This window comes from Pseudochaenichthys georgianus, unplaced genomic scaffold (genome assembly GCF_902827115.2).
Source record: "Pseudochaenichthys georgianus unplaced genomic scaffold, fPseGeo1.2 scaffold_452_arrow_ctg1, whole genome shotgun sequence".
In the NCBI taxonomy this organism is placed as follows: domain Eukaryota; kingdom Metazoa; phylum Chordata; class Actinopteri; order Perciformes; family Channichthyidae; genus Pseudochaenichthys; species Pseudochaenichthys georgianus.
This window is the reverse complement of record NW_027263017.1, coordinates 133,528-161,091: the sequence shown is the minus strand read 5'-3', so window position 1 is coordinate 161,091 and position 27,564 is coordinate 133,528. Positions and strand designations below refer to the sequence as shown.

General features: G+C 39.2%; 1 protein-coding gene and 1 long non-coding RNA gene across 2 annotated transcripts in view; one reads left to right on the top strand and one right to left on the bottom strand.

Moving 5' to 3' along the window:
* Positions 1-7,977: 7,977 nt before the first annotated feature.
* On the bottom strand, positions 7,978-20,322 carry LOC139433437 (zinc finger and SCAN domain-containing protein 22-like). Its single transcript, XM_071202458.1, has 2 exons — positions 19,840-20,322; positions 7,978-9,173 (listed from the first exon to the last, which is right to left on the bottom strand). Exons 1-2 carry the CDS (start codon positions 20,081-20,083, stop codon positions 7,978-7,980), a joined length of 1,440 nt encoding a protein of 479 aa, XP_071058559.1. The 5' UTR covers positions 20,084-20,322.
* LOC139433438 (uncharacterized) overlaps positions 9,118-27,564 on the top strand; it is a 31,272-nt gene continuing 12,825 nt past the window's right edge. Inside the window, exon 1 of the long non-coding RNA XR_011642904.1 lies at positions 9,118-9,205. This is a non-coding gene — a long non-coding RNA (uncharacterized lncRNA). The remainder of the gene's footprint in view (positions 9,206-27,564) is intronic.

The window sequence follows — 27,564 nt, the reverse complement described above, 5'->3', positions numbered from 1 at the left end:
TTTTAACATTCTGGTAAAGTGCATTTAAGTGGTGACCCTGATTATTGCTACTATCTCTGCTTTTATGGATGTGTTCTTATTTATGTACTGCAGTGAGAGAAGCCAACTGAATTTCGTTACACTGATGTGGATGACAATTTCATTTAATTTCAAACCTTTATTTATGCAGGTGAATCCCATTGAGATCATTGATCACTTTTTCAAGGGTGGCCTGCTGCAAGTAGGTTCCACATGAATACATATAAACATAACATAAAAACAAAAAGGACATCATACAGCATATTTACAGCGACTACAGTTTACATAGCTAGTAACATTGACAGGTTCCAACAGTTTCCGATTGGATAGCATCTATCCTTGCTTTAAAAACATTAATTTTAGTGGAACCAAATTGCTCAGCTTCCATCCCTTTTTCAGACTGTTCCAAGACAGAGAAGCTGCGCATCTAAAAGCTAAGACAGTCCTAGCAGTTGGCACATTTAATAAAACCACAGCATGCTATCTCAGGCAGTAGCCACTTACAATTCGCCGTGAGATCAGGGACCAAATGTAGGATGGAAGTTTCCCTAACATGGCTTTGTATATACTGTTGAGAGCTTCATAGTATGAAGTAAATACTTAAAACGAAAGTTAGTTATAATCAAATATAATCAATTATATTCTTGTATAACCCACAATGAAAATGCTTCATATTTTAGGTTTTTCTATATTTACAGCATAAACAAAACAAAGTGGTTTGTTAAGTTGAGTGTAAGGCCTATGATTTATGCCCTGCTCTCTGATAAGAGAGTAGGCAGGTTCTTTCCTCTCCTCTCACAGCAGGGAGGGGGGCTCCAGACTTAAGCAGAAACACATGGAGGCCTCAAAAAGGTGGTTATGTCATAGTCATAGAATATGTCCAGTCATGTTTTGTTTTACACAAACTTGGGAAGGTGTGTCTTATGCCAGAGCCAATAGAATATGTTGGTTGGGTATAGAGGAGGTGTTTGTGGGTTTTCTATCCGGTTTTTTGAGCATAAAAAGACTGGCTTTTTTGGATTTCGTCGGGGAGAGGGGGGGAAACCCCTGGTATACTCTCTCCCGGTAAGCTCTGTCCTTCGGAGCTGGGTTAATAGCTCGCGGTAAGGTTCTCTCAAACTTGGTAAATATCTCTTGATTTTCTTCATTGAAAGCTGAGTGAATGTCTTGGTTGAAATGCTGAGTGAATTTATTGGATGAAATGCTGAGTGAATTTCTTTGAATGCTGAATACATGGGTTTTATGCTGGTAGTTAATAGAACGATTTGGAATACATGATTTTATGCCGGAAGTTGCTATAACGACCGGAATCCATACATGGGTTTTATGCTGGTAGTTAATAGAACGATCCAGAATATATGATTTTATGCCGGAAGTTGCTATAACGACCGGAATCCATACATGGGTTTTATGCTGGTAGTTAATAGAACGATCCGGAATACATGATTTTATGCCGGAAGTTGCTATAACGACCGGAATCCATTCATGGGTTTTATGCTGGTAGTTAATAGAACGATCCGGAATACATGATTTTATGCTGGAAGTTGCTATAACGACCGGAATACATGATTTGGGCTTTTGAATTAATATGAATTAAGGTTTTAGATAAAAAATATATAACCCCATTTTGATATGTTTTGTATGATTATAATGTGTTAAAAGGTAAAGACTCTGTATTGGTTTGGACCTACTTTTTCTTCAAATAAACTGATCTCACCTTTTGGATTGGGACAACTTAAAGGGAAAACCTGTGCTCTCCTGCTTCAAAGGTAAGATTGCACCCTGCCACACACATGTTTAGGTAGGAACACACCCCATTTACTGATACCAAAATCCTTCGGGATCGCTTAAACAGATTAAAAAAGAGTTGTCTGAATAGAAACAGCAGTTAATTGAACCTGGTTCTTCGGGGAGTTAATAGAGGTGAGATCTTGCTGACGTTTGGTGGATCTGAGCCAAGCAGTAAACTTACATAGACTCAGTAACTTCGGTCGGGTCAATTAGTGAGGTCAGAGTAATTTACCGGAATAAATTAATCGGGGCCTCACCTAGAACTCTAAACAATACAAATGTACCAGTGACTGAGCCTCCGTACAGTTAGTGAAGGCAAACCAGCCCTTGCATACAGGGTACAGTGATGGGTTAATACTTTAGAGTTTGTCACAAATCTCAGTGCACTGTGATAGGCGGCATCTAACTTGACCAGGCAATTGGCAGGTGCATTCATATACATCAAATCACCATAGTCCAGTACAGGTAAAAAGGTCACAGTGACTAGCCTTTTCCTGGCCTCAAGCGAGAAACAGGACTTGTTCCTGTAGAAGAAACCTAGCCTAACCCTCCGTTTTTTAAGCAGGTTATTGACATGAAGTTTAAAGGTGAGACAATCATCGAGCCAGATACCAAGGTATTTGTAACAGGTAACCACTTCAAGTTTTATTCCTTGGGTAGTTACGCAACAAGTCCTCCAACTCATACGACCAAATAGGCCGATTGTTCAGGCCCACTTATTACGACCAAATATGTCGTTTGTTCAAGCGCTTAATACGTCCTATAACTACGTTTTAAAGTTTTCGCCCTCTAGTGCTCCTGTTGAATGCAAACGTTACAGATGGTCGTTTATTCACAAATAACCCTCTCTGTAAAATCCTAAATTGAAGGATAGTTTGGCCATTAAAACGCTTTTTGATTAGATTTCTAGCGAGAAGTGTATATTGTACTTTTAGAATCCATGTCCAGTCGATATGTAGGATCTATAGTTTGATAGATATTACGAAGATGAAAAAAAACATCGTTTTCATGCACTGGTCAATTTTGAGCTATTTTGATTCCGTAACATGTTTTCTTTCAGGCTTTTGGAAGGACAACTTACATAATACACATTTAAGTGTTTATTTTACTATAGTTTGTCTATTTGCATCTGTAGATATCTCCTAAATTCACCAAAAGTCAGCATTCCAACATAAAGTACCGCGACCGCTGTTTGCACCATGTCATGAGAGATATCGTTGGAAAGCTCCGTCTCTCCTGCACAATCTCATCGGATCCAAATATGGTCATTTCCTTTGTATCAGCAACCAATCGTGAAAGTACAAAGGGGTCTTAAAACAAGAAACGAAATCTCATTGGCTGGTGTCAATTTCTGACAACGTGATTCGTTCAGATGCCTCACGTGGTGTGCTAAAACACTTCCTGGTAAGCTTTCCGCTAGAAATTTAAATATCAAAATGGCAAAGGAACGGCGAAAAAAACGTTCACAGAGAAGACGACAATAATTGTCACTTGCACGAAGCAAGGTTATACAAAAAATCAATGACCCCGAATATGAAATACCTTCACGGAGTGCGTCGATGCGCAAGCTATCATCCAAATAACAGGGGTTTAGCTAGACCCTCACAGCAATCTGGTCGTTTTCTCAACATTCGTTTTTTCTCCTACTCCGAGTTCGAAATGTCCACTTCAGTAGCACGTACATACACCAAACCTTCCAGTTATATTCCTATCAATATTATGAATACTTTTACAGAAGGGTTTGTTCATATCATTCATTTTATACGTAAACACATGGCGAAAATGGATATTTTAGGGTTGTTGACAGTATTTTCTGATTTATGGAGTGATAAAAAGAGATATCCAAAATCCCTTCTGTAAAAGCCTTAGATACTAATATGACATTGTCATTTGCATATTTAAACATGCTATTTCAGAAAACTTGTAATACAAAAAACAATTGCCTTATTTTAGGTAATTAACTGGAGAAATATCTAGCTGATATCTTTAAGTTAAAAAAAAGCACCCTATTCACCTGGGGTGTTTCGCCTTAAATTGTGTACAATGCTTTTGTGTTTTTCCCATAGGTTTTTCTCTTTCGATTCTGCGAGACACCTTTCTTTTCTCAGAGGTTTTGATTGGATATGGTGTTTATCCGATATGAAATCGGAAAAACATTTTTTTAAATAAAACAATACTTTATTCAGAGTGTTCTTGCGTTTGTCTTTGGAAGTCATCACATAACGGTTTGGCTGCATTAAATATTACATATCTGCCGTAGATATTTATTTATAGAGCCCTGATCAGAAGACCTTTTGACAAACTGTAAGAAATGCCGCCATTACTGAATACGTGATGTGGATCATAAATATATTAGCAATTAAACAACATCTTCCATTTCTTTTCACACAATACGTCTCCTTACAGTATCAACACTAATTCGGCTGACTTTTATATTTGATCCAATTGGTATATAGGTTATATTTACACCATAATGGTGCACAGCTGATAGAAAGGGATTTTTTTGTAGTTTTTAAAGATATTATTTACTACCTTTCCAACTCCTCATGCTGTTGACTGTTACAAGTCTATCCAGGTTCATAGTACAATGCATAAGCTTCAAATCGAGAGACTGAAACTGTATTTTCCTTTACCGTTCTATTTTAATTTCACAATAAAGTTAAGTCATATTATGTTTGATATGTTTTATTAACTACACCACTGGTTTTTTAACCCGCGCCGCCTAGTGGTTAAAGCACGTTATTGAATTTTGTTGTTGAATATGTTTTATTTGATGAAAACATTTAAATATTAAGAGGAGCCTACATACAAAATTGAAAATATCAAGAAGGTACTGTAGTGATCTTTACAATAAAACAGTATGTTAACCTCTGAATTGTAGTGGAGTAGAACAAAGTAGTACATGCTGCTGTAAGAAAAACATTTCCCAACTTGGGATCAATAAAGTATATCTTATCTTAAGCTGATCGATGGCTACTGCCATATTTGCCGGGTGCTGGACCCGTCCAGTTCCAGTTTTGGAAAGTCTGCCGTGGTTCCATTTCATTTCAAAGAGCTGTTGATGCACAGCGTAACCTTGTCGCACTGCCACTCCAACATCCAATCACAGGGCTTGATAACTAATCATGGGGTTTGTAAAGCAAGGCGGATGTTGTAGTCCCAAACGATAGCTGGGGATTCTGGGTAGTGTAGTGTCTTCAGAAACTGTAGTGTCTAAACTCATAAAAAACGATTTGTTTCTCTGAATCGAAAGTTAAAAACACAAAAGCATTGTATACAATTTAAACCAATCTATTTTGTGTCTTTTTAGATTTTGAAAAGAGCATTACCTTGGCTTTATCCACATTTAAAAGAAGCTTAAGCTCAGCGAGCTGAGTCTGAATAATGTTAAAAACAGCTTGCAATTCAACAACAGCCTCCTTAATGGAGGGACCTGCAGAGTACATCACGGTATCGTCCGCATACAAATGTAAGGTTGCTCCATCGACATTTTCACCTAAACTATTGATATAGATGGAGAATAATAGCGGACCTAAAACAGATCCTTGTGGTACACCATTAGAAATGTTTAACCACTCAGAAGACAGCCCATCAAAGTGCACACATTGGGACATTTCAGAGAGGTAGTTCACAAACCACCCCACTGCATGGCTGGATATGCCAATACTGAGTAGCCTCTGCTTTAAGATGCGATGATCAACGGTGTCAAACGCTTTGGAAAGGTCAATAAATAGAGCTGCACAACTCTGCTTATTATCTAAAATACTCGTAATATCATTTACCACTTTCATTGTGGCAGTGATGGTGCTATGTTGCTTTCTGAAGCCTGACTGATGTTTAGACAATATGTTATTTGTACATAAAAACTACTTTATCTGTTAACTCACTAGGCGTTCAAGAACCTTAGCCAGAACTGACAATTTAGAGATAGGCCTATAATTATTTAATAAGGTGGCCTCCCCTCATTTTAGCAAAGGCAGGACATAAGGTGACTTCCATATTTTTGGAATTGTGTTTGAGCTGAGGGAGAGGTTAAAAAGAGAAGTGAGAGATGGAGCAATAAAATCTGCAGGTATCTTTAAAAAGAAAGGTTCTACGTTGTCCGGGCCAGCTGGTTTCTTAGGATCTAACATGGTTAAGGATTCACGAACAACATCAATAGTAAAAGGAGTAAAACTGAAAGAGTTTTCCAGACCACATTGTTCAGAGTCACGGATTGAGGTGTTCACAGACGCAGAGTTAGTCACAGAATCAAACAGAGAGCCACAGGACACAAAATGCTCATTAAAACAATTTAACATAGAAGCCCGGTCCGATATAGTGTCAGATGCTGTGGTAAGGCACGGAGGTAGCTCATTACGGATTTCACCGGTGGATATCGATTTTATGGCTTTCCAAAAATGTCCAGGGTGATTCAGGTTTTTTGTGGTAACTGACAGATAATACTTCGACTTAGCACTTTTTATTTGTGATGTGAAGCTATTCCTTAGCTGCCTAAAACACAGCCATTCTATCTCTGAGCCGGATTTCCAAGCCTTTACCCAGGCCTTGTTTCTCTCATGAAGGAGACAAGACAGTTCAGCAGAAACCAAGGATTGTCTCATCCCTTCACTCTAAATGTACGCAGGGGGTCTATCTATAATTTCCATAAAACCAAGATAAAAAATAAGACCATCCAGTTTCAACATCATCACACAGCTGAATTCTTTCCCAATCAAAACCAAACAGATCATGAACAAAACCCTGCTCCACAAAATGTTTTGTGTCTCTCTTACTGAAAATGCGAGGTTTAACCTTTTGGACTTTTGTGTCCCTAATTGTGGCTACAACACAGTGGTCACATACATCATTTGCAAATACTCCCACAGATGAGTATTTATGGGGAACATTAGTTAAAATGAGATGAATTAAGGAGGATTTATTTGGGGACTTAATGTTAGGGCGAGTAGAACTGTCAACAATCTGAGTAACATTCAGAGAGATACAAAGGTTTTTAAAAACCTCTGACACTGCAGTTAACCAGTCCCAGTTAAAATCACCAAGTAGCACTATTTCATTGTAGTCTAGTTGAGATAAAAGATTTGCCAACGAAGACAAGGCGTCCTGACAGCTGAGGGGGGTCTGTAAAATCCCACCACCATGACCTGTTGACCCTTTGCTACTTCGATATTTAAGGCTAAAAATTCTAGTTGTTTACGGATAGATTTGGAAACCATCTTGGTTACACAAAACTTATTTTTCACATAAATGGCAACACCACCACCTTTATTAGGCCGGTCGGTATGATATACACTGTAACCATTTAAGGATATGTCAGAGGCCAATATGGATTTATTTAGCCACGTTTCTGATAAGACAATGACATCAGCGTTAGTCGAGCTCGCCCAAATGCGGACAAAATCTAGTTTTGGTAAAAGACTGCGCACATTTAAGTGAATGAAACCCAGCCCATACCTAGACTTAAAATCAGCAGGAGTAGCAATCAGACTACTACTACTGGGCGGTCCAGGGTTATGTTGATAGCAATAACAACAAGAAAACCAGGCATCTTTTCCTCTTAATCGACACACATACATTGTCAACTACTTTAAAATCACCAGCAAAGTCTGTGAAAGTTTGATTAGAGCTCAAGAAGCAGTCCTGAAGAACCATCATAGCAGGCAAGTGAAAAAGACAAAAATATTTTGTCGAACAGGTTGTCTGTGACAAGGCAACAGGTAATTGTTTGTGTAACACATCCACACCTTTGCAGGGGATGCCCACTGCGAGTGTCAGAACAGACCTGAATCCAGTAGACTTCTCAGGATGAGTAGATATCTTCTCACAGTCCAAAACAGTTAATAGGCACAGCAGAATCACGATATGGGCCATTTTCCCAGACCAGCACACAGTATCCGCGATGTTCCTGGAGCAAAATCCTCCTTAGGACAGCAGCAAAAGACCGGTGAAAGCAGCAGCGTAGAAGCGCTTGGTTGTAGAGTGGCAAGGGGCGTTATGTATGAATGCAGCATGAGTGCTCGCGTTGACTGCCTGAACTAGCTCGCAGGCCTCGCCCCATTAATCAGAAAATCAGTATGATAAAAACATTAAACATATTGTCCACTTATATTGATAAAGATAGGGTTTGTTTAAGTCTTATATGAATACCGTGAAACAATGTTGATCCAGTCAGGCAGATTTTTTATCCTCAGTTTGAATTTCATTAAGCTTTGAGGACTGACAACCAACACACTTGTGTCTATTGAAACACATACGCCATTTAAATCTTTTGTCACAAACATTGCAGCTGTATATTTCCTCTCCTGTGTGGATTCTCATGTGTTCCTTTAAACTTTCACTCCGTGAAAAAGCTTTCTTACAGACTGAGCAGCTGTATGGTTTCTCTCCTGTGTGGATTCTCATGTGTTTTCTTAAAGTTCCACTCAATGCAAAATATTTGTTACAAACTGAGCAGCTGTATGGTTTCTCTCCTGTGTGGATTCTCATGTGTCCCGTTAAACTTCCACTCTGTGAAAAAGCTTTCATACAGACTGAGCAGCTGTGTGATTTCTCTCCTGTGTGGATTCTCATGTGTTTTTTTAAACTTCCACTCTGTGAAAAAGATTTCATACAGACTGAGCAGCTGTGTGATTTCTCTCCTGTGTGGACTCTCATGTGTTTTTTTAAACTTCCTCTATGGGAAAAAGCTTTTTTACAGACTGAGCAGCTGTGTGGTTTCTCTCTTGTGTGGATTCTCATGTGTCTCTTTAAATGTCCACTCTGTGAAAAAGCTTTCTTACAGACTGAGCAGCTGAATGGTTTCTTTTCAGCAAGTGGTGGACCACTGACAGATTCATGTCTATTTTTCAATGAGTTTGAGCCTGATGCAGGTTCTCTGGTCTCCTTCCAATCAGCACTGTCTTCAGTGTCAGGTTCAGAAGAGTCTCCAGTGTTAGGTTCAGAAGAGTCTCCAGTGTCAGATTCAGAAGAGTCTCCAGTGTCAGATTCAGAAGAGTCTCCAGTGTCGTCCTCAGTCTTTGGTTGTAAACTGCTCTCTGGATCTGAGTTCCTGGCTGGTTCTGGTCCTCGACAGTCATCTCCACCAGCTTCTGTTTCAATGTGTTCAGTTTGTCTTTGATGAGGCTGTGAGGACTGAGGTTTCTCTTCATCATCTTCACTCTTCACAGGCTCAGGAGTGAAAGTGGACTTGGTGATATCAGCCTCCTCCAGCTCCTGAAGCTGCTCTCCCTCCTGACTGATCCTGAGTTCCTCCTGTTCCTGCTTAATGTGTGGGGGGGGCTCTGCGTCCTCCTGGTCCAGACTGGTGCTCCACTCCTGCTGGTCAGGGGGAACCACTTCTTTAACCACCACCAGCTGCTGGACGTCTGCAGGAAACAGGAAACAGTCAGAAAAAACTGTAAGTGTTAACATTTAAATCTAATCACCATTAAAAGGGGAGACATTTTTCTGCCCTAATAATGCCTTTGTTTTTAAACTTTAACAATATCTTTCTTAGTCCCACCTATTGTGTATTTTTGTTGACTCAATTCACCTCACGTTGCACAGCCCCATTCCACTTCCAGTTAAAAATGAAAAGGGGTTATTTATTCTGGTTTAGCACTAGCTGCAATGTAAACAATGAATTGTATTTGGGATTGTTCACAGCTACACTACGCCTATAGAATGGAAATACTAAAAATATATTGTAGGGCCATACCTATACAAAACATGACATGTGAAGTTTTTTTGCTTAAAATACCAAACAGATCACCCATTGTAGCCATGCCTCATACCCCTCTATTCCAGCCCTGTTCCAAAAAAGGCTGATTCTGTGTAGCTTTAAATGGAACAGCTGCTGCTAGCCACGCCCCTTTGTAGTCAGGCAGCTTTCCTCTGCTAAGAGTTTTCTACCGAGAGAAACCCGGCTAAACGCTCTCGCAGGGTTTACCGCAAGGACATTACGTTACACATATTCTCTCAAGTAGCCTACAGCGTTAGCTCTGAGTGTTAGCATGCTTGCTAATGTAAACACAGACCATATTACTCCCAAAACACGCAGCACATGGTTTCTGATACAGCACAAAGCTTGACAAGTGTTAACTGCTATATATTATATATAACAATTTTACTCTAAGTGCCTTCTGCAGACATCATGCTGAATACACAGACACACAGCTGCAAGAGGGGATTCAGCTAGACCAGTGGCTCCCAACCTGGGGGCAGAGCACTATTGCAGGGGGGGGGGGGGGGCGACAAACCTTTTATAATGCGTGTTTTCTAAATGGAGATTGGCTAAGCTAACATTGAGAGAATGAGAGCCCCAGAAAAAAAACACAGCCGTTTGCCCTCAGAGCTCACAGCTCTTCATCTCTGTTCAGAAACTAGACAAAAGTTAAACAAGTACAAACCACAGACTGCCTGTGTCATGACGAATACAGTCGCTGGTTTATTTATGTCTGTATAGGCCGTTGTTGTGAGTGTGGACGGTCGGAGAATATATAACGTTAGCTTAGCCAAGCTCCATTTAGAAAACACGCATTTTAAAAGGTTTGTCGCTTGCCGTCTGTCTGCAGACTTGTCAAAGCATTAATTCATGGTTTTTACTAACCGGTATCAGTATGTTGTTACTTCGGCATCAATTTGAAACGTGTATTACAATTAAATCACGGTCAAATATGTTCATCTTGTTGTAGTTGTAGCCCCCTTGCCAATGATTCTCTCTCTAGTTTAGCATACTCAGTCCGACTCAGCCTGGTTGATCCTGGCCCTAGAACCACGATTTTATGGGGCCAGAAAAACTGTGAATTAGGACCCGCTAGCCGGTACTAGGCCAAGTGGAAACGCAACCAAAAACGGGCCCCGCACGGCTCGGCACGCTTAAAGCGAACTCCGCGCTGCAGTGGAAACGCGCCATTAGAACCTCGATTTTATGGGGCCAGAAAAACTATGAAATAGTACCCGCTAGCCGGTACTACGCCAAGTGGAAACGCAACCAAAGACGGGCCGGGCACGGCACGCTTAAACCGCGCTGTAGTGGAAATGCGCCATTATTGTCCCAGCCCGCCCTGCTCAGAAGTACTTAAGTAAAAGTAGTATACTGCAGGGTAGCTTGTGAATTTACTCCAGGTGTAACTAAAGTCTGATTTAAGAGTTGATCCTATTTCATATCATTAATCCAGATCTGTAAAGTGACTAAAGGTATTAAATACATGTAGTAAAAGTACATCATTTACCTCTGAACTGTAGAGGAGCAGAATTACGAAGCAAAAGAGGAAATACTTAAGTACCTCAATATAAGTACAGTACTTAAATCTACTTACTCCTACTACCACCAATGCAATGTTATGTGTGCTAGCAGCCCATAATCCACAGTATACATACAATTAATCAATGTGAATTATGTTTCTAATTTGTTTAATTATTCCCCTAAAAAAAAATTACAAAAATAACTTATAAAAATACTGTTAAAGAAGCGGATCGATATGCTGTATTTGTAATTGTTTCAATTAGGCCTCATTATTTCACAGTGGCACAGGATCATCTGCCAATCCATAATAATATATACAATTATAGTTGGATCTTTTTGTCTTGTTATTATTAGCAGAGAAAATGTAATGTTTGTACAACTATATACAATTAATTCTACCAATCTCGGTGAGAACCGGATTAGGGGGGACTCGAAAATATTTCCAATTACACAACCCGCTTGTGTAATTGCCCGACTGAAAACGGTTGGGAACTACTGAGCTAGACGACTGTATACGGAGACGATAGGTTGTGACGTGTCACGTGTGCCACATTTCACCAACGACGTCATAGGAGCCAAATCCTGGATCTGCTCGTTTGCACCCCCATTTTTTTTTGTTGAGATGTGGGTAAGGAGGAAAAGAGAGAGGGTTGTATTTTCTGGATATTTGAGTCTCCTTACACACCAGGGACACATCTTTATGTGTAAAATACATCAAAAGGTGCATTTTGCATACTAGGTCTGCTTTAAGTAAAAGTACTTAAAAGTATTCTCAGAAACAAGTACAGCACCTTCTTATGTAAAGGTAATGATACTGCAATAAAATATTCCCTGTCAGTGTTTGATTTATGACGTTTCTTGATTATTGTCAGTGTCGCATTTTACTGTGTACATGTTTAAGGTTGCACTTCTATAAATGATGATAAAAGAGGGAACGCGCAATCTGAATACACCCAAAATGTAAGTTTGTATTTCTTGTCTCAAGATGAACAAATAAATAAATACATACATTTAACAATGAATTAATCATTAAAAAAATACCTTTGTAATGGGGAACATTAAAAAAAAAAAAGAAGAGAGATAATTAGTGGAACAACTGCAAAAGGAAACAATTATTATTTTATTAATTAAATATTTTCCACATTTATTTTGTAGATTACTTTTTGGTCAATATAATTGCATGATAATGAATTTATTAATTCCTTATATGTAATGCATTCACTTGTCTTTAAATCAAAGAAATTATTTTTCAGCTTGAAAAAGAGTTGAAAGTGTTAACAAAATGAGAGCATTTAGCTGCAGTGCTCACATGAGCCAACACAGAACATAAGTGGGGGGGACAGAAACATGGAGAAAAGTACCAAACTCTTACATGGACATTTGTAAACTGTTCCAGACATTGAAATTGACAAGGAATATTTGGAATGATACTCTGTAAAGGCAATAGGCCTACCACTGTTAAAATAACCTTATTTGTTTAAAATAAAAGTGCGCAAAAAACTAAATTATACACTTTTTGTTATATTCCATGGAATGCTCTTAACCTCTTAAGCCCTGAGCCTGTTTTTTAGGTTTCAGGCTCGAAAATGCCACTAACACAACAAAGACTATATCTTCACTTCTAAAAGGGATACATTAATAACCCTTTCTCTCAAAGCATGGTTACATCTGTGAGTTGGATGAAGAAGTGTCAGAATCAATATAGATGTTTTTATTTTAAAGTAAATTCAGATGGAACATAGTAAAAACATGTAAATTCTAATGTCCGCCTAAATAAAAAACCATTACTTATAGTAAAAACCACCCTTGAATGATGGGTTAGTAGACTAAAAGCTTTAGGAATTCAAACTATAACATATAATAAGTACCCTGTATCAAGATTGATGCAAAACAAGTGAAATTTGACCTTTTTAGAGAGGTTTAGACAAATAAAGTCCAGGCGGACTCACCTCTGGGTAATTTGGGAACCATCAGTTCCATTTGAACTTTTTCACTGTAAACATCATTTTATTACTTTGAATTATCACTATAGGTATTCATTCCATCCAAATACAACTGTTGTGAAAAAACACAAATTAAAAAAAAAATATACTCCGTTATCCTCTTAGGCCCCACGGACCCGAAATTGCGTCATTTGCAGGAAACAACGTCTAAGGAACATTAATATTTAATAAACTATGAATATTTGATATCCATATAACGGGAAAAAACTCATTTAACTGATCTTTTTCATTTATTTTTTCCAAAAAACACACAATGCTAACAGTGAGCCTCTGAATTAGCCCCGAGCGAAAAATGCTAACTTATTACTGCACCGGAAATCACTCCTAGCTCCCTTATTACTTATCCTCGCTGCACATCCAACACATTGTTTATGATCGTAAAGACACAGAATCTAACGGTGCTCACCTCAACACTGAAAGATACAAACTCGCGAGGTTATCAACAAAAACGTACATCAAAACAAGTGGCGCAAGGTATTAACATGCGCTAGGCTAACATGGCTTACCTTGGTCTTTGTCTGGTCTAAACTGGTCTTCAATGGCATTAAAACAAAAGAACGATGATTTAGTTAATCCATAGGTTAATATCCAATGGGGCTGTGTCCCCTTTGAAATGTTCTGATCATCTATAAGCAATAAAACTGCAATTCCGTTATCTGCTGTCCGCTCTGTGCACTGTGCGCTCTGGGTCCTGCAATTCCTGCTTCCTTCCGTAGTAAACAATAAGTAAAGTCTAATGCGTAATGTACTTACGCTGGCTGGCATTCTTTATACTTTACGCAGGACCATATCTCTGGAATACATTGGTCGATTTGGGTGATTTACACCTTTTTCTTAACCATTACATCCAATAGAATCGATGGGCAGTTCAAATCCACGTAAAACATTACCATTGCGGACGTAATAGAGAAGCAAACGAAGCATATCTGAAAGTACAAGCCTGGACGGCAAAACTTTATACCCAGTATATTGCCATAAATATGATGATGGATTATCGGTAAACATTTCTACGTGACACAAAGACATTGGATTAACCTTGAGCGGCGTTTTTATTCCGTTGAACACAACTTTTGATGACAAATCAAAAAAGGTAAGACGTAATTATTGTAATATTTTTGAAACCGGATGTTGTTTACTTTCTCTTTTCTGGCTGATAGCTTCAGGAATTCGGGGTCGTACAGTGATGACATTACATGTGTGGAGTCTGTGGAGTCTCAGCTTTAATCGGATATCTGGTTTGTGCAGTTACGATAAGTAATAAGGGCATTTCTACTGTGAGTGCTGTGCAAAAGTCTGTTAGCATTAGTTAGCATTTTTTCGCTCCATGCTAATTCAAAGGCTTGGTATTACTCTTGTGTTTCTTTTAGCTAAAACTGGTTCACATTGTCAGTTAGCTGACTTTCTTACCGTTAAAAGGGTATGGAACATTAATAGTTTCATAAATGTTAAGAAGCCCTGAGACATAGTCTCGTAAAAAAACGGTGGGAGGGGTCCACTGGGGGGACCCTCGGGCTTAAGAGGTTAACACCCCGATAGCAATGAATATCTTAAGTGCTTTGTCAAAAAATGCATACAAAATGTCATCTGTGGAAGCCGTAGTACTGTAAAAAGCACTACCAATTAGCCGGCCCGGCTAAAGTAACTGGATGGCCTACCTGCCTGTCAGCCTTCCATCTGTGCACAAACGTATCTCGTGCCCTCATTGGTCATGTGCACGTTTGTGTGTGTTGGAGGAGGGGCTCTGTAAGGAAGTGGCAGATTTTTTCCGGCTGTGTATTTTCAAATTCTAGCGCACTCGAGCTGGTTTCTCCAAAATTACCTACCCCACCTTTAAGTTATAAGTTAGCAAAATGTAGCTAAATTAGAATTGATACATTAATATGCTTTAAGAAAAAAAACAGCCTACATCACAGCTCTCTATCGGGTTTCATTTATCGTGTTGGCAGCTCATCCCTTAAAAACAGAAGTCTCAGATTGATTATAATAACATGAAATATGAAGGGTTTATTTCAAGCTTGTTGTGTTTATAAGTTATTAGGCTTCAAAGATTCAACTAAGATTTGTTAGAAAATGTTATCAACATGAATTGACTGAATTTATTTAAAAAGTGTTAAAAAGTATTAACACATGAATACTAGTGTGTAATATGGCTGTACATATATATTTAAGAAGTACAATATGAGAAAAGCACATTTCATTTGTGGGCCATATTTCCCAAATATTTTTTTAATTAGCTGAGGGCCGGTGTTACCGAATAAGATGTGGGCCGAACAACTGGTGATATTCTATAATGGTATAGGCAGATGTATCAGGGGCGTGGCCTTTGTCGAATAACCAGGAAATACACATTTCGTTCGCTTCTTCTGTTGTTTACATAAATGTTTTGGTATATTTGGCTCCATAGGAACACTTTGATGCACTTTCAGTACCAGTGTGTGAGGTTGTGATGCCAATATGCGGACGCGTACAGCGAGGACTACAAAAATACACATGAGGTGACTGGGGATGTGTGTTCAAAACATTGCAAGCTTGAATAAATCATTTACTTTCCCCAGACTTATTACTGAATATCATTCTTAAATGTGATACCAAGTCCATCTGAGACCAATGTATACCTTCAGACAGCCTCCAAGTGAAGCACACGTTGTTTACTCACAGTTTGAAAGCAGCGTGGAGAAGTCTTCAGCTGTGGAGCTGTGATCCGCCCAGGATAAACTGTGATACGAGTTCTGTGGCTATCAACCAGCGATCATCTTTAATATTAAAGACTACACACATTGATCCCGTATCAAAACGGTATTCTGCACTTTGCCACACTTATCCAGATAAGATGTGACTGTTTACTTGGTTAAATTTCGATACAGCAACACCGAATGACGAGGGTCCTCACTAGGGCTGTAGCGATACACTAATCTCACGATACGATACACGATATTCAGCCAACGATCCGATATATATCACGATATTCAGCCAACGATACGATTCGATATACTTATATCATTTTCTGAAAGATTTTAAAGGGACAGTGTGATTTTGGTGACATCTTGTGAGTGTTCCATTGACTTGGATTGAATTAATTCAACTGAAAGCTGAAAGCATCAATTATACAATATATGGCTCTGACAGAGAGTCTACAGCTTGCAAATGCTGGACAACATGAATCAAAAGATGTGGTGAGAAAATGTGTTTCATTTATTGAAACAGTGCAGTAGGGCTGCAACAAACGACTAATTTGATAGTCGATGAATCTATCGATTAATGAAACGATTAATCGACTATTCGGACTATTACTGTATGCCTTGCACAATTTCTCAAACGCTCTTATTTAGCCATCAACTTTTAGATTTAGCTTGAGGTTGTTTTAGGCATGTGGAAACTAACAATGAAGACAATAAAGATGAATACTTGATTAAAAAATACATATTATTAAATTAACTAAACAAATTGTGAACAAAATTAACATTGCTTTTTATTTAAATTAAATAAATAATATTTCACATCAAAAGAAACAGTGTTTTAGCAAATAATAAATAATGTGATAACAGAACTGTGAACAGAATAGCTGAAACTTTAACAAACTAACTAATTCAGTTACCTCAAATCATTACCCCATGTTTGTATAATTGAGTTAACTCCGTGTGTTGCTGCTAGCATACATAACACCTGACGTGAAAACGTTACTCGTGGACGGAGCTACAGAGCTACTAGAAAGACAGTCGAACCCGGTGCATTTCTCCGTCTGAATGTGGAGCACTTTTGATAAATGTTTAGACAAATTGCTCGTGTTACCGCCCTCACATGCTAAACTCTTATTGCACTTTTGGCAACGAGCATCGAGATGGGTAAAGTTTAACCACACCTCGGAGCGCGTTCTCTCCGCAGTGTGTTGCTGCATGTAGCAGCCGCGTGTGTGTAAACGGCCCCGCCCCCTCCCACACAGACCAGGGAGAGAGATCTCGTCTGATCGAAAATACATCATAGACGCATTTGTTTGTCTTTTTACATATTATAAACGAGCTGGCCACACTAAGACTGCGATATAATGTTTTTGTATCAATAATACATGACATATATTTTTTTAAATGTCTCCAGTACCAATAACGTTGTAGCTTAACGGCGCGTAAAACGCACGTGATGACGTCACCAACGAATCGACGACTGAATTAGTTGGCAACTAATTTGGTAATCGATTTTAATCGATTAAGTCGATTAGTTGTTGCACCCCTACAGTGCAAACTGTAGCTTACAAGCCTTTGAAACGTAAGTACATAAAGTGCAGTATCACAATGGACAATGGAGAATTAAAAGGTGCAGCAGGTGGCGGAACACGGGGGATTTGAATGGGACTTGTTAGAAATTAAAATCAATGTTTTCATGGCATAAAGTACCATAAACATACCGTCAGTTTAAATGCTGTTTTATACTGAAAAACCAGACATTCTTGTGCACAACCAGTTGTTAAGCTTTTATTCTGAAAATCCTTCATCTGCGGTTAGCATTTAGCATGTGGCTAATATACCATTTACTATAGAGGTGAATTTAGTAGCGATATGACACGGAGTGTTGCACACCGAAACCTACTGATTTCAACATTACAACTATAGACGTCGAGATATTATTATTGCTGAATATTAAATGAAGGTACAGTTTATTTGAATATGTTTGTTTACAGACGTGGGTAGCATGAGACAACATTCGGAACTACCGGAAATTATACCAGCCGTGAGGTATTTTTGGAGTATTGATTACAGCGTTTAAAATGTATTAAATGAAAAGTCATGAAAGAAATAAGGAGGAGAAAAGGCGTGTTTAGTTATATATTTAATGTACAATGTCTGAATCCTCTGTAATGCGCAACAACGAACATTGGAGACGTGGAGGGCCGGCCCCCAGCAGCGCCAACCGGCCCACAGGGAGGAGTCAGCAGAGGATATTTAACAGCTGGAAAGGTGGAGCTCGCTCTCTTCCCTTTGCTCACAAGAGCCAGAACACAGCTGTTTTTCTGACTGAACCATCTTCTGCTTGTAACATTACCGCGCTTTTTATTAATTAAAGTATACATTTGAACCTTCTCAGAGACTCAATTAGTCTCCTTTTTAAAGCTTCTCTCTTGGACGCGAGAATAACAAACACAGTTATCAGACTTAATGTATCGATACCCGCGGCTGAAATATCGATACTTTCTCGGAAAACTAAATATCGATATATATCGCAGGATCAAATAAATTGCACAGCCCTAGTACTCACATAGGCTACGTTGAGAACTAGAAAGACATATATTCATACTTTTTCACACTGTTGTTAACATGTTTTCGTTTCTAACTTAGCGTTTATCTATGTGGTCTTTGTTCTCATGTGTTTTATCTATTTCTGTGTAACTTGGTAATATTAATATGAATTCCTTGTTATTGTTGTATTTCCATGACAGGTGATGATTATAGCTCCTACATAACGAAACACATGGCCTGATTTGCATATGTTAACTTAAAGTGTGCACTAGAATAATACGTAAAATGACCACTTATCACAACGTAATGTAGGCTCGCAGGCTGATGAACTAGGATATGATCTCGGTGGGTGGGTCTTAATGATGCTCAGTCAGTACTATTTCAAAGCAAATGCCTACTGTAATATTTATATGGCTTAAAGTGTGCATACATTCACTCACATTATAAAAGATGGTCGGGTTGAATTGTTCTGACTCTTTTAACAATGTTAATGTGAGAAAATAAACTGAGATGATAAATTACATTGTATTGATTCGTGGCTCACTCAAACGCGCATGGCACGAGGGATGTTTGCTATTGGGACTCGGGTTTGAGTACAGCATGAACTTTTTTGTTATTTTCATGTCGACGGACATTGAATAATATTTTTGAATAGAGGATTCATAATATTGTTTGCCGAGAAAAAAAATTAACGATCAAGCAGCATTTTAAATTCTAAATATCCCTGCAAATGTAGCAATGACATTTCTGCTATCTTTGCAAAACGAGTAAACAGTCAAATGTGATCTGGATAAGTGTGGCAAAGTGCAGAATATCGTTTTGATAAGGGGGATACATGTGTGTAGTCTTTAATATTAAACATGTTCGCTGGTTGATAACCACAGAACTCGTATCACAGTTGAATCTTTAATCACTGTTTACCACAGCTCTCCACGCTCCGTTGGAGATGGGTGTAAACAACACAGACAGACTGTATGTTTCACTAACAGACGGTATGAAAGTATAAACGGGTCTCAAATCAACTCGATATCATATTAATAACGATATATGATACAAATATAAGACTGACAACAAGAACAAGCCACATAAGTCGTATCACAGTTTATCTTGGGCGGATCACAGCTCCACGCTGCTTTCAAACTGTGAGTAAACAACGTGTGCTTCACTTGTAGGCTGTCTGAAGGTATACACAGGTATCAGATGGACTTGGTATCACATTAAGAATGATATTCAGTAATAAGTCTGGCAAAAATAAACGGTTTAAATGATTTATTCAAGCTTGCAATGTTTTGGTCACCTCGCAACCACAACCTCACACACTGGTACTGAAAGTGCATCAAAGTGTTCCTATGGTGCCAAATATACCAAACGATGTATGCAAACGACAGAAGAAGCGATCGAAATGTGTATTTCCTGGTTATTCGACAAAGGCCACGCCCCTGATACATCTGCCTATACCGTTATAGAATATCACCAGTTGTTCGGCCCACATCTTATTCGGTAACACCAGCCCCCGGGCCGTAGTTTGGACACCCCTGGTTTAAAGTGTTAATTAAGAGTAAATGGAACAGACCTGCTCTGTGTATCCGAAGCTGAGGCTGTAAAACAGCGTCCAGTAGTTTCTGGAGTCTCTTGTTCTCCTCTTTTGAACGAGACAGCTCCTCCTCAAGCTCTGCTATCGTTTTTTCAAATAGAGCAAATATCTCTTCAGCAGTGAGTCGCTGCTTCTTCGACGAGAGCAGCATTTGGACTTTACTCATGTTTACTAGATCACCTTTTCCTGCAAACTCCGTTAAACACACCGTTTCTCTCTCCATCAAATTCTCAATCTGACTAGTGTTGCCAACGTGTTTCCAGCTAGCATGCTAAGCTAGCTCCTATAGTCCGAGGTAAATGCTCCAGAAAAAAGAGCACGCAGTCCATTCGGAGGTTTATCCAAACACACAGATGATGGATCAGTAGTGCTGGAGCTCACAAACGCTTTCTCAGGAACACAGAGAGAGAACCGGAGCGACGAGACGCTTCCTGGACCCAGTGTGACTACCCGATCTGAATGCCCGATTTGCAATGCGCATCTTCTTCTTCTTCTCTCGTTTTTGGCGGATTGCAAACAACTTAAAAGGTGCATACCGCCACCTACTGTACATGAGTATGAATCATCATATCATTCCACTCTTTAACCTATGATCTAATCAAAATAAATCAACAAAAACATAAAATAAATAAAACAAAAATAAAAATCTATGTTCTTGCCTGTTAAATATTTTTTCCTACCCCAGTTTCAAGAATGTAAACAGTGCCTTTCTGGTAGCTCTTACTCCCTCTCCTTTTGTTCCCAAAACACCAACCACACTCCATTCCCTCTCTGCCTCTAAAACTTCAGCCTTTAGTTTTTCTCTTTCCGCTTTATAGATGTCACAATGTAACAAGATATGTTCTACATCTTCTTTTACTCCACAGTTCCCACACTTGTTACTGTCACTTTTCCCCATGATATACAGCGTACCATTCAAAGTCGTGTGATTTATTCTGAGTCTAGCTATCGTGATTTCCTCCCTTCTGTTTCTTTCTTTATCAATATTAATTGTAATTGTCTTTTGTACTTTGTGATGGTCTTTGCCTTTCTGGTCTTTCTCCCACCTTTTCTGCCAGATCTCCATCCCTTTTTTCTTAGTTACTGCTTTTCCTTCTCCTTTTCCAAGTTGAACTAGTAATGTTATTTCCTTTTGTAGTGCACTTTTTGCTCATTTATCAGCACACTCGTTCCCTTTCACCCCCTCATGTGCAGGCACCCAGCAGAACTGCAGATCTACCTCCTCTGTGAAGTCTTAACAGGCTGTGGTTAAGTTCTATGAGAATGTCTTCTCAGACAGTTGTTGTTGATTGTATGCTTTTTATTATGGACAATGAATATGTGCATATCACCACCCTATCTGGTCTGACCTCTTCAACCCACTGTAATCCTATTATTACAGCAATCATTTCTGCTGTATACACTGATAATTGATCAGACGCTCTTTTTGAAATCGATATTTTAAAGTCTATGATGTATATACCAACTCCAACACACTCTTCCTTGTTCTTAGAACCATCTGTGTACATGTTTAGGTAATTGTAGTACTTTTCGTTCAGGTAAACGAACATACGTGTTTTAATTCCCACTTCATTTATTTGCCACTCTTTTTTCCTTTCTACAATACTCATCTATTTTAGCTTCTGGGAAAAGCCATGAGGGAACACTGCTAAATGGGGTTGCTTTGGCAAACACGATGGTCTCCACTCCATATGCCCTCGTTCTCTCCCTACTTGTCCAGCCAAACCCACGCCCCTGGAACTTTCCATATTCCCAGCAATCCTGTAATATTCTTTTTGAAATATTTTCTTCTCCACTTCCTTGTAGTCTGACCCAGTATGACAGAGCAAGTTTCTCTTTTCTGATCTCCAGAGGTGTTTCTCCTGCTTCTGTCAGAACTGCATTGATAGGGGATGACTTTATAACTGCAATACACAGCCGCAATGCATTATATTGTAGTCTATCCATTTTGAAAAGCGATGTTTTTGCTGCTGCTCCATACACTATACAACCATAGTATATTGTGGACCTCATCATTGATCTGTAAATGTCTATTAATGCTTGTTTCTCTGCGCCCCAGTTGCATCCAGCTACAGCTCGTAATAGATTTTAATACTTTTTTGCATTTTGTTTCACTTGATTAATATGCATTTTCCATGTATATTCGCAATCAAACCACAGTCCTAGGTATCTGAACTCATTCACCTTTGTCATTGGACGATCATATAGTGTTAGATGTTGGCCATCAATCTTGCGTTTGTTTATAACTATCATGTAGCATGACTTGCTTTCTGACATTTTGAATCCCCAGTTATATGACCACCTCTCCACTTTTTTAATCGCTCTAGCTATATTCTCCATTACGTATGGGGCATGTCTTCCCTCATCCAAATAGCCCCATCATCTGCGTATAGAGCCGATTGGATGCATGTGTCTAAGCATGTAAATATGTCATTAATCATGATGTTAAACAATATTGGGCTAACTGCACTCCCTTGGGGAACACCATTTTCTATTTCAAAACAATTGGAAATATCTGCTCCAACCTTTACTCTAAATGTCCTATCTGTTAAAAAGGCCTTTACCCAATTTAATATTCTCCCTCCAATACCCATTCTACTCAATTTGATCAGTAATCCATCCCTCCACATAGAATCATACGCCTTTTCAATGTCAAAGTACACTATTGCCATTATCTCTTTCATTTTCAGTGTTTTTTCCACATCATTACTCAGTCTTACATTACATGTTACTAAAGCATCTATTGTGGACCACCCTTTACGAAATCCGCTCTGAAAACTACTCAGCATCCCTTTCTGTTCCAGTACATGTAAGAGCCTACGGACAATGATCTTTTCCATCCATTTACATAGTTGAGATGTAAGAGCTATTTGTCTGTAGTTACTAGGGTTAGCTGTATCTTTCCCTGGCTTATTGAATGATAGCACGACTGCTGTTTTCCACACACTTGACAAGGCAAGGCAAGGCAAGGCAAGGCAAGGCAAGGCAAGGCAAGGCAAGTTTATTTATATTGCACTTTTCAACACAAGGCAATTCAAAGTGCTTTACAAAAAATGAAAGACATTACGAGTATTTTAGATAATAAGCAGAGTTGTGCAGCTCTATTTATTGACCTTTCCAAAGCGTTTGATACCGTCGATCATCGCATCTTAAAGCAGAGGCTAGAGGCTAGAGGCTTAGGCTAGAGGCTAGGCTAGAGGCTTAGAGCAGAGCCTCCATTAAGGAGGCTGGTGTTAAATTACAGGCTGTTTTTAACATTATTCAGACTCAGCTCGCTGAGCTTAAGCTTCTTTTAAATGTTGATAAAACTAAGGTAATGCTATTTTCAAAAGCTAAAAAGACACCAGAGCCTGTTTTGGATATTGTTACTATGCAAGGACAAGTACTTGAAGTGGTTACCTGTTATAAATACCTTGGTATCTGGCTTGATGATTGTCTTACTTTTAAACTTCATGTCAATAACCTGCTTGAAAATCTGAGGGTTAGACTAGGTTTCTTTTTCAGAAACAAGTCCTGTTTCTCGCTTGAGGCCAGGAAAAGGCTAGTCACTGTGACCTTTTTACCTGTGCTGGACTATGGTTATTTGTTGTATATGAATGCACCTGCCTATTGCCTGAACAAGTTAGATGCCGCCTATCACAGCGCACTGAGATTTGTCACAAATTGTAAAGCACTTACTCATCACTGTACCCTGTATACCAAGGCTGGTCTGCCATCACTTACTGTAAAGAGGCTCAGTCATTGGTACACGTTTATTTATAAAGCTTTGTTGGGTAAACTGCCGTATTATATCTGCTCTCTGATAACACAGAGAGTTGCAAGCAGCTATTGTCTGAGATCACATGAGGTAGTCTTGTTAGATGTGCCAAGAGCAAGGACTGTCTTAGGTAAGACAGCTTTTATGTGCGCAGCTCCACTTGCTTGGAACAATCTTCAGCAAGAATTGAAACTGAGCAATCTCATTCCTCTGCATGTTTTTAAAGCTAGGCTAAATGAAATGCTTGTTGATACAATGGGCACTTGTAAATGTCTATAACTATGTATCCTGTAAATATAATGTATAATGTCCTTTATTGTATTTTGGGCCTAAACCATTCAGTGCTTTATAAACCAGCAGCAGTATTTTGAAATCTATTCTTTGACACACAGGAAGCCAGTGTAAAGACTTCAGAACAGGAGTGATGTGATCCACTTTCTTAGTGTTAGTGAGGACTCGAGCAGCGGCGTTCTGAATCAGCTGCAGCTTCCTAATAGATTTTTTAGTGAGACCTGTGAAGATAACATTGCAGTAGTCCAGTCTACTGAAGATAAAAGCATGGACAAGTTTTTCCAAATCCTGCTGTGACATTAGTCTTTTAATCCTAGATATATTCTTTCGGTGATAGTAGGCTGATTTAGTAACTGTTTTAATGTGACTGTTGAAACTCAGGTCAGAGTCCATGACTACACCTAGATTTCTGGCTTTATCTGTTGTTTTGAACATTGCAGACTGAAGCTCAGCGCTAACTTGTATACGTTCTGCCTTGGCTCCAAAAAACATTACCTCAGTTTTATCTTTGTTTAATTGGAGAAAGTTCTGACACATCCAGTCATTGATTTGTTCATTGCACTTACTCAGTGTTTGAATTGGAGCATAGTCTCCTGGTGAAATTGTTACGTACATGTGTGTGTCATCTGCATAGCTATGGTAACTTATTTTGTTGTTTTTCATCATCTGAGCCAGTGGTAGCATGTAGATGTTAAAGAGAAGAGGCCCCACGATGGAGCCTTGAGGAACCCCACATGTCATATTTGTCAACTCAGATGTGTATTTACCTACAGATGTAGCGCTTCGTTTCAGACGCCTACCCGGGCGGGTCCGTGATCGGCACGGGGTGGGCCCCTGCTGAAAAGGAAAACCCCCCCGCAGGACTTGAAACGCCCCCTTGATAAATACATTTAAACCAGCAGCAATGGATCATGGATCCACCAGGGGGAGCCGTGAAAAGCTGCCACACTGGAACTCATGTGAAATAAACAGCTGATCTACAGGGATCTGATATAGCGGATATTTGTTAAGATCCATATATGTCACGGATAGGATCACATTCTGTGCTTAAGTAAGAGACATGTAATCATTTACTAAACATCACCATGTTTTTATTTAACAAAATAATGTTTAATTCACGTTGGCGTAATTTACGCCGCGTAGGTACAAAACCATCGCTATGTTTTTAGATCAGGAAATGCATCCAGGGTCAAACAAACGATGTTCGATCGTGATCCTCGCGATCATTTAATGTATCATATTTCGCGAGTTGAAATGAATGCACTACATTTAATCCACGTGAGTTTACAACAACGACAATAATCGCAATGTTTTTATATCACATCCGACGCAGCGGCTCTCTACCGATGATCCTAATCCCACGGGCAAACAATAATATGTACAGTGTTCATAGTTTACTGTATTATTAGTGTCTAATATTACTACTATAATAATCACACATTGAGTTTTTTAAACGCTCTGAATGAAACGGCAGCTCTCAGGTGATCAGCTGTGTGTTTACACAATAACATATGCATAGTAATTTAATACCTTCCAACACACATTGTAAGAACAGTTCTGTTTCATATGAGTGTTGAGAGCCGTATCCACAAATCTACAAATGTTGCCCTCAGTGCACCAGATTGATGCATTTAACTTCAATTTAAATAAAAACATCTTCTGTTGTAACAACAATAACATTATAAATAGTAACATAGCATGGTATTGCACATTTACTGTAGCTTTGAGTGTTACTGGCCTGAGATTTTTTTATTACATGAATGAAGGTGACTGAGGCTTTTTAATATAGACTTTTCAGTGTCCCACATTTTGCACAGAACTGTCCCACATTAGGAAAACAGATTGTCTGAGACAACTTGGCACTAAGAGTACTAATATGTCTACCATTTCTTGTATGAGTTTAATATCTGCATGTTCTCTTTTGGTTTGATTAGGACACATCCTGGGGATTTCAGAATGTTACTGGATTTGTGCTCAGTGATAAAATCATTGATTAAAAATGTTTTTCCTGCCAAAGACCTGACATTTAATAAAGCTAGTTTAAGTTTTTTAAACACACTATCAGTCAGGTTTTTTGTAACAAGCTGTGGCTGACATGGAATCACTGCTAAATTAGATAAACTCACACAAACGTTTGAGCGCTTCCTGTATCTAAGATGATTCACTGCTCTTAATCTATTACCTATCAACACAGATATCGGCAAAGCTATAGGCAGGCAGGGCCCCGGCATGTCCTGGAAAGAGTTGAGAGTGCCATACGCCCTTGAGCCTGGACCCAGAAAATATCAGTTTGCAGCGTTTTGTACACACACATCCCTATCAGGCTTTGAAGGAGAGGGAGGACCCACCACCCTGCTCCTCTCATCATAGGAGGGCAGGGTGAGGGCTACACTGTAGAAAGGGGGGTTTGGAAATCTGCTTCCATCTTCCTTGTATTGTTTTGGTTTGGATGATTGTGGTAGGCATGGTGATGAAGCCGGGGGAGATGGTGCGCGATGGTGGTATATCTCCTTCTCTCCAGATTTTATTAAAAAGACTCAGCACCATTGTCATAGTTTCCATAGGTAACAGTCATAGCATAGCTGGTCTTGTCCAGGGGCTGTATATCCTGTACCTTGTAACTAGTCTATTTTGAGTTCTGACATTGTAAATTCCACATCCAGAGCTGACATATACACTGTCTCTTCTCCTTCACGTTTTCATTCTCTGCTAGTAACTGCTGTTTTTGCTGCCTATGAATATCACTGAGATGCCCCCCACTATGTACTGCTGCAAGAGTCCCTCATAACATATCTGCCTTCTCTTTATCTGTCACTGCCAGTCTCTCCCCATCAACCAAAGCTGGAATTTTAATGGGTTTTCTTTTCCCACTCATCTGCTTAAACATGGAGCAGACATCACATCATGTCCTCTTTGTTGTGTATTTGATTGTCCTTCGAGCAGCTGCCCTTTTCATTTGATACTCTATAACATTGTTTTGTGTCATGTTTTTCTTTCATTCTCGAAATGCATCATTTTGATCTTTAATAGCCCTGCTGCATTCCTCATTCCACCATGGCACCACTTTCTTCCTACCCTTGGTTGTTGTTTTGGGTATACTGTTCTCTGCTGCATTTAGTATATGTTGCGTTATTTGGCTTGTAATTACCTCTCTGCTTCCCTCTGATGTTAGCAGGTGTACCGACTCCTCACACCATATCCTACATTTCCCCCAATCAGCTTTAGCAAAGCACCACCTGGTTATTACACCTCCTTCCTGTTCATACAGTGGAGTTATTCAAAACAAGCTATTCGCATGTATGAACCAAACAGTTTGACACTAATGTCAGATCCAGGCATGAAACGTTCCCCCTGTGCACATCTACTCTTGCGCCATGTCCATCATTAAGGCATACTAGTGTTCTTTCCTCCAGCATTTCTTCCACTATATTTCCGTTACTGTCTGCATGGTTGCTTCCCCATAGACTGTTGTGTGCATTGAAATCACCACACCATATTTCCTATGTTTATTGCCTGCATTTCTTTAAAGTGGACCTGTCATGCTAATATATTGTAGGGCCATACCTATATAAAAAGTACCAAACAGATCCTGCATTTTAGCCATGCCTCATTTCGCTCTATTTGCGCTTTCCAGCCCTGTTTTTGCCGGGGGCTGA

What these genes read in the sequence shown, in the direction of transcription:
- LOC139433437 (XM_071202458.1), bottom strand. Translation starts at nt 20,083, where the DNA reads ATGGAGAGAGAAACGGTGTGTTTAACGGAGTTTGCAGGAAAAGGTGAT. An exon ending in GCTTCGGATACACAGAGCAG is followed by an intron (nt 9,174 to 19,839) that starts GTCTGTTCCATT and finishes TGTTTCCTGCAG; the next exon opens with ACGTCCAGCAGCTGGTGGTG.